This window comes from Danio aesculapii, unplaced genomic scaffold (assembly GCF_903798145.1).
Source record: "Danio aesculapii unplaced genomic scaffold, fDanAes4.1, whole genome shotgun sequence".
Lineage (NCBI taxonomy): Eukaryota > Metazoa > Chordata > Actinopteri > Cypriniformes > Danionidae > Danio > Danio aesculapii.
The window spans coordinates 32501-40156 of record NW_026613772.1 but is presented as its reverse complement, the minus strand read 5'-3'; the positions used below and the strand labels follow the sequence as shown (position 1 = coordinate 40156).

Here is a 7656-nt window from a genome sequence, read left to right as displayed (position 1 = left end):
GTTAGCCCTTTTTTCAGATTTAATATGTCTTTTGTGTCCCCAGAATGTGTCTTTAAAGTTTGAGCTCAAAACAACCATCAGAGTATTTGTTATAGCTGTCTGAAGTGTCTGTATTCTAGCCGATAAAACTTGGTTGCTGTTTTTTTGTACTGGGCGTTTAAGGCTAGTCCTCCCTGCCCACCCTTCCCACGTGCCTGTCAGCAACATGCATTAGTCGCTGCCCTCAGCTGCCTCAGGAAGCAGATCTCACAACGTTTGTGAGAAATACTACAGTAAGAACAGAAGTATGAGTATTTGATGCAGTTTTTGTGAGTTGCAATCATGAGTCACACACAAAGTCGTTACAAAGATCACGCGCACACACAGCGAGGACACATGCTCGCGCACGCACACACACACACACACACACGCATAGCGCAGACACACACCAATAGCACAGACAGAGAGAGAGAGAGAGAGAGCACGCGCGTTTAGCTTTGGTCTCTGTTTGCACGCATATGTGACAGGATACAGGTTAATCCTCACTGCTGTATGGATATCTGTTATGTTAATGTACAAAATAAACCTGATTTAACGTCCACAAACAGGGATTGAAGCGTCTTCCTTTATAATTGTTCTGACACGCGGCTGTGCTGATGAAGTAAAGCTTAGCTAAATCGCTGTAATTCATTACACACATGCACTGTTTTAAAACATTTTAAACTTGTGAAACTCACTCTTGATCACATTTGATGATCATTGATGATCCTAGCAAACTAAACAGACCTTTTATTCCCGGTTGCTTTGCGCACATCTGGTCTTGTTGATATGATTATACACGTGACTACTGGGACATGTTAATAAGCAGCTGTCAATCAATTCCACCATTTTTATGTTGTTAAATTTGAAAAAAAAAAAAGAACATGGTGTGTTTATATCACCCCAATGTGACGATCTATACACCTACATGTCTGTCCAAACAGCTTTAAAAGTAGATTTTTTTTGCCAATTATATTTTCAAGTTCAGGAGAGAAGCAAAGGGGGCTGCATAAGTCTTCACATTGTTTTACATACGTTGCTTAGCGACATCGACACCTCCAAATGATGTTAAAAGAGTCACATACCATATTTATAAGGTATAATTCCCCCAAAAATGTAATTTCTGTCTTCATGTAATGATGTATTCGCGTCCGCGAAAACACATGTGACGTGAGCTGCTTACCGTGAGCTGTTACTACAGAGAGGGCGGGCGCGTTTACTTTAGTGTACAGGACCTGCTTAGGCTGTGAATAACGGGTAATAAAGTTGTAAATAACATTCAGTTTGTGGCACAGAGTGATCGTTTGGGGGCCGCACAGGAAGTATTAACCGCACTTAGCAGTAAAAATGAAACCGAAAGTTCCAACATCATTTAAATAATAATATCGCATTTTAGAGTTATGATTACGACAAGCATTTAATATGTTTCTCTTTTATAGGGAACAGAGTGTTATGCATGAAAATAAATGTTTGTGTCAGTAAAACTACTCTAGCCTAATGTTGAATATAATGCAAGAGGGAATCTGATAATGACAAATGTCTGATTTTACCAGTAGAAAAAAGTGGTCTAATAATGTTGTCAATGACAGATTGCAAGCATATGTCTCAAACCAAAAAAATTAACATCAGACCAACAGTAGACCTACACATATTATTGTTGCTTTACCATATGTTTGATAAATAACAATAATATTAGCTTACTGATATTAACCTACTTGACATCTACAGAATCGTGAGAAAATCGCGATCTTGAGTTTAGGCAAAAAGTTGCGATTCTCATTTTAGCCAGAATCATGCCGTTCTAATAGAAAGCAATGTTTTCTAGTCATTTCTACATATTATTAAACAAATTTGGAATTTACCCATGGTAACTATATTTACCTTCGACCCACTAGCCTCGATCAAGTTTGTTTTTTGGCCCTTCAAATGAAAAAGTTTGGGCACCCCCTGGTTTAAGATAAACCTTCTCAAGTAAAATGTGTGATATTGCCAATATATAGTGATGGTACAAGTAATACAGTTGAATGATTAGTATTATTACAAAAGTATTACTAAAGAAACCCATGTTATGTCAAAGAAATTCCTGGAATCACCATGATTGTGTGTGACTAAAAAAATAAAAGTATCCAAGTAGCTAAAAAATGAATGAATGAATAACTAAATGACAATGTAAAAAATCTAATTTAGAAGCCGTTCACTTATTTTCAGGCTGGTTTCAGAAGTATATTCCCCATTGATTTGCCAATAGAAATTTACAGAAACTAATTTATAGCTCTTTTGGCATAAATTGACAATGGTGCCCTCTTTTCAGACATGTTAATATCAATTATTAGGTACAATTTAGATGATTTAAAAATTTAGAAGAAATGTCACACTTTACAGTAAGGCTAATCTGTTTACAAACATGAGCTAATTATGAACAATACTTGTGCAGGATTTATCTATCATAGTTCCACATTTACTAATGCATTATTGAAACCCAAATTAATGCTTGTTAACATTAGCTAATGTTCTGAGTTAACATGAACTCACAATGAATTCTGTATTTTCATCAACTAACGTTAACTAACATGAACAAATACTGTAATAAATGTATTGTTCATTGTTTGTTATTAAATGCATTAACTAATACAACCTTATTGTAAATTGTTACCAATGAGTATAAAAATTGTACTTAAACCCATGACATGACCTTTTTTTGTTAAATCCTTGTAGATCATTTCAATGTTGTCATGTCATTGGCCCATGAACATTTCCTGCTTATCAAACTATTTCATAACTGTAGCGAGGCAATTCAATCATAGCTTAATGTTAAAACGGCTATCATAACATTATTTATCAATGTGTGGCTCTTTTTGGATTCTATGAAAATTAAAAATGTAAATCAGGAAATGCATTGGGACCATTGTTTTTGTTTACATCTCTCAACATGGTCTATACTGCATAACCTTGGCCAGGTCGCTCTTGTAAAAGACATTTGTAATCTTAATGTGCTTTTTTCCTAGTAAAATAAGGTTATAATAATTTTATTAATAACTAATATTGCCAGTAAAACCAATACATTTAAAGTGGTCACTTAATTTAAAACTTGTTTGACAGACTTTGCTTCCTGCAACTGCGATTAATGTAATTTTCTCTTCTGTAATATAGTTTTTCTTATATTTTTCTCTAAGTTAATGTAGCAGATGGGTTAAACGAAGTCATATTCAATCAAACCTTACAACAGGCCTGTCTTTAAAAGTATCAGGTAGTGTTACAAATCAGTTTCCTCTATGGATCAGTTTTTTACCTCTTGAACTGTTTTCTTAGGAAAAACAGACCCATCCAATGGAGATACCAGCTTAAATAATGACCAAAATCATAAATAACGTGGAATAAGTCATCAAATATACCAGCACTTTTATCAAGTTTACTTTGTCTTTTACTCAAAATACAGTTCATGTGGCCTGATCAGACTGAAGGAGTTACAATCAGGGAAAGGACAAATAAAGGGGTCACACACTCCACCCAGGGCAAGGGGGCCTGATGAGGAAAGAAAGAAGAACCAAATAGAGACGGATTCACAAACTGGCCAGTTTTTAAAAACTCCAGTGTAATATAACCTACAGATGAAGGCGTTTGCTAGTACCCCAAGTCAAATGTCCTCAGTCCGTATCTTATTTAATTTAATATTTGAAGTCTTTCGAGTCCTTTGTCGATCAAGTCAAAGTCTCTGAATTAGATTTTCCTGCTCAACATAGACAGTATTCCAGCACTCCTCTGTTCTCCCTCTGTCCGCTATTGGTCAAAGAGGAGATGCCAGTCGGCTGATGTTCATTGGCGTCTGCTGGAAGACTGACAGGGAGTTGGAGCAGAGCTGTGCACCAGGAAGTGTCCATGCGCTGTTCCATCCAATATCCACACATAGAAATCCTGCAAAACAATCCATTTGTGTTTTGTTAATTGTTTTTTTTTTGTCTGCAGGACACTGAGTAATGTGGAACTTCATGGCTGAAGGCGCTTACAGTGAAACGGAGCGATCCGGCTGGCTATGTTTCAGACTCTGCTTCCTGTTCCACTCCTGCTGCCTGGCGCATGCCTTTGATTGACAGGTACATCTCTTCCTCTGGATCATAGTAATAGAACTTCCTCAAGTAGACAATGAGCGGTCTGAAACAAAATAAGACGAGTTAGTCTTTATAGACACATTAGTTATGTTTCCATCTATTTATTTTTATGTGCATTTTGGATATATGCTTAAAAAACGGTTGATGGAAATGCCAAGAAATGCATCAAAACGTATGCGCATAACAGAGTAGTTTACTTTTTGTTATGGTAGGACAGTATATACTGACAGAAAGTAAAATTGGATTGCTGGAGATGGGATCTGGAAAAAGTCAGCACTTGAACCCACAGCATACCTGTGCTATATGTCAAATTGCATACATTTTTTTGGTCCAGGTCTCAAATGAGTATACCTGGAGATCTTGCTTGGGACAGCCACATCATATTCAAATATAAACTCCTATGTAAACGAAATTGTGGAATATACTGTATGTTACGCTTTCATATCTTTGAAATGAAACTTGTATTTTACATGTGTGACATGCATACAGTATATTGTCGTATCTTAAGCTGCTTTTCCACTATTGTGCTAAACCATTCTAAGAACACTCCGGTACGGTTACGGTTGTTTCTCCACTGAGCCTGGAACGGCGCGGCCCGATTACAAACCGTTCACGGCCCGGAATTCTCGGCACTGTTAAACAACCGTGCTGAACTGTGCCGACAGAATCTCTGTGTTGACTTCGTGGCTTTGATGCAAAGCAACCACAGCTGGCTTAGCGGAAGCGCGCTAGTCATCAGACATCCACAAGTAAACTATACTACATTTAATATAAAAAAATATACAGGTCTAAACGATACAGTTTGAAAAAGGTTTTAAAACAATAGAGCAGTCTCTGGCAGAAAAGGGAATCCCTGGCCCACCACATTATTAGGAACAAATTTTATTTTTTAAAGTTATTATTTCATTGGCTCGAATACAATTTTTGTTTACAATTATTATAATTACTAACCCGTTATCTAAAATCTTAGAAATAATAATATAGCCTATTGTTTTATTCGTGGCTAGAGCTTCATTAATTTGATTGACATCCTAGGCAATGAGACCTTTATTTGCCTGACTGAGCGAGAGTTTACTACATGCAGTGCTGTATTTGGTAGCACAAAAACTTGCTCTGATCTGTGTGGGAACTTTACCAATGACCACATGCACTGCTGAAAGACTTTTTTTGCTGGGCATCGAATAAAGACAAGCTTAACATCATTGATGTCCACAATCCACAACAACATCGCTATATCCATGGAACATGAACGTGCATACTCTTTGAACAACAAGGAAATAATTGCACTTTTTAATTCAAAACCTAGAGGGCTTGTTTTGGAATTTAATTCCAGCTATACCAACTGAAGAACAGTTACGGCGTGTTGCAATGTTGGGCGTCACCGTAGAAAGTCAAATCTTTCTTTAATTTTTGGGTGTTTTGTTTGAAAGCTTTACAGAGTGGAACTATAGCTGTCCAAGGTACTGTTGTATGATTTAAATTCTAGTCTATATATGCACCAAAAAGTCAAATTGTCGAATAAATAAAATAAATATGGATTCTTAAATGTTGGTATTGTTTTACTCAAAAAATTATCAATACGTTTTGACAAATGTTTCATAAAAATAAAATGAGCAATTTTCAACATTTAGCTATGCCGTTATACGATTCAGTTAAATATAGTTGGACATTTATGGGGCCGTGTAATGTGTTTTTTATTCTTTTTGGCCTTTTTGGTGATCTTTAATATATACTGGGTATAGCTACGCTAAATATTTTCTAAAACTTCAAGCAGGAATTTGTCTATAGCTCGTTAGTTAATTATGAAGACAAAAATAATTAAAATAACAAAAATAAAATGATAAAAATACAAAGATAAAAAATGCAGTATTTTGCTAAATATAATAGTCCTTTATATGCTTTATATCCAGATATGCTATGTGTTGTTTCATATTTGTTTCTTTTTTACTTGATGCATTCGTACATTATGTTTGAAAACTGAAACAAATAACAGCCATTGTTTAAAAGGTTATATTTTACCATCAAAATGTAGTATATTTTATATCATGATCAACTTTTGATATAAAACCGCTGTGTAATTTAATTGATTGTTAAAAATGAAATAATTTAAGTGCTATATTTTTTTATTAGTGAAACTTGACAAGGCCTGTCCAAAATAATATTTCTGCCACTATAATACAAATGCACTATTATTGTTGCATTATCATTAGTTATTTTTCTGGTATGTACGGAGATTTGAAATATATTATTTATTTCCCCTGCAGTCATTTTTAATTATCACGTTACATTTTGGTCATTTTCTTTCCAAATAAAATTTGCCCAGAGCTGCGGAACATATGACCTCTAAAAAAATACGGGTCCTGTGACTTGTAGCTATATTTAACAGTCCTATATGAGAGAGCGGCATAACAGTGTTTAGTCACGCGGTTGCTTTTGCTTTTACACGAACATGAAAAAAATAGTTTCGGCTTTTATTTAAATTAAATAAACAAAGGGAGCCGCTTCCATTGTGTTATCATGGCAACTACTGATGCGTTTTATGTAATGTTCCAAAGAGCTTTGTTGCAGCACGACTGTGGAAAGTGATAGTGGAGAAGCGGCTTTAGTTATCTTTATGGAGGATCAGCTGGTGCTTTCACATTTGGCTTTATTTCCTGGTTCGTACCCGAGTTCGATTGACACCCCCACACCCAACCACCCACCAACACACTCAATTTTGAACTGTAGACCAGGGGTGTCAAACTCAGTTCCTGAAGGGCCGCAGCCCTACACAGTTTAGTTCCAACCCTGCTTCAACACACTTGCCTATAGGTTTTTAACAAGCCTGAAGGACTCAATTAGTAAGATGTGTTAAGGTGTGTTTAATTAGAGTTGGAACTAAACTGCGGAGCTGCGGCCCTGCAGGAACTGAGTTTGACACCCCTGCTGTAGATTTAAAAAATGTACATTTCACATGCATCTGTTTATCATGACTGTAACGTAAAAGTTCAAATGAACAAGATGACTTGTTTTTTAGCTGAAGTTGTGCAAAATAGATAAACTTTCTCTCGGTTTAAAACGCGTCAGTGATGTGTGTCAGAAAAAAATTGTGACTAAACGCATAAATACACTGTTTGAGCAACTCATATGTGTGTTAGAAAATGAAAATTATTTTCCTTCATGTGGTTTTAAAACTTAGAGTTTCTTTTTTTCTCTGAATGCAAAAGAAGATATTTCGAAGTGCTTGTTGGTCCATCTTATAAAAAGTACAATGGAAGTCACTGAGTGCCAGCTACTAGCATTCTTCTGAATATCTTCTTTTGTGTTCAACAGACGAAAGAAACTCAAATAGGTTTTGAACAAGTGAAGGGTAAGTAAACGACGACATACTTTTTGGGTGGACTATATCCTTAATAGCAGCTCACTATTTGGTCGGTTATGAACCATCCCAGAGTTTGCGGGTGCGACCTTAACTCCATCCAAACATAAAAAGACCAACTTTATTTTACTATCTTCCTCCAAACTACAAGAATGGTGAAGAGCCATGCTCTGC

At 35.9% G+C, this 7656-nt stretch overlaps 1 protein-coding gene across 1 annotated transcript in view; it reads right to left on the bottom strand.

Moving 5' to 3' along the window:
- Positions 1 to 3407: 3407 nt before the first annotated feature.
- LOC130220320 (suppressor of cytokine signaling 7-like) overlaps positions 3408 to 7656 on the bottom strand; it is a gene marked incomplete at its 5' end in the record, with an annotated part of 36746 nt that continues 32497 nt past the window's right edge. The window contains 2 exons of the mRNA XM_056452683.1: positions 3408 to 3930; positions 4023 to 4167. Coding sequence (XP_056308658.1) covers positions 4047 to 4167 — 121 coding nt within the window. The remainder of the gene's footprint in view (positions 3931 to 4022; positions 4168 to 7656) is intronic.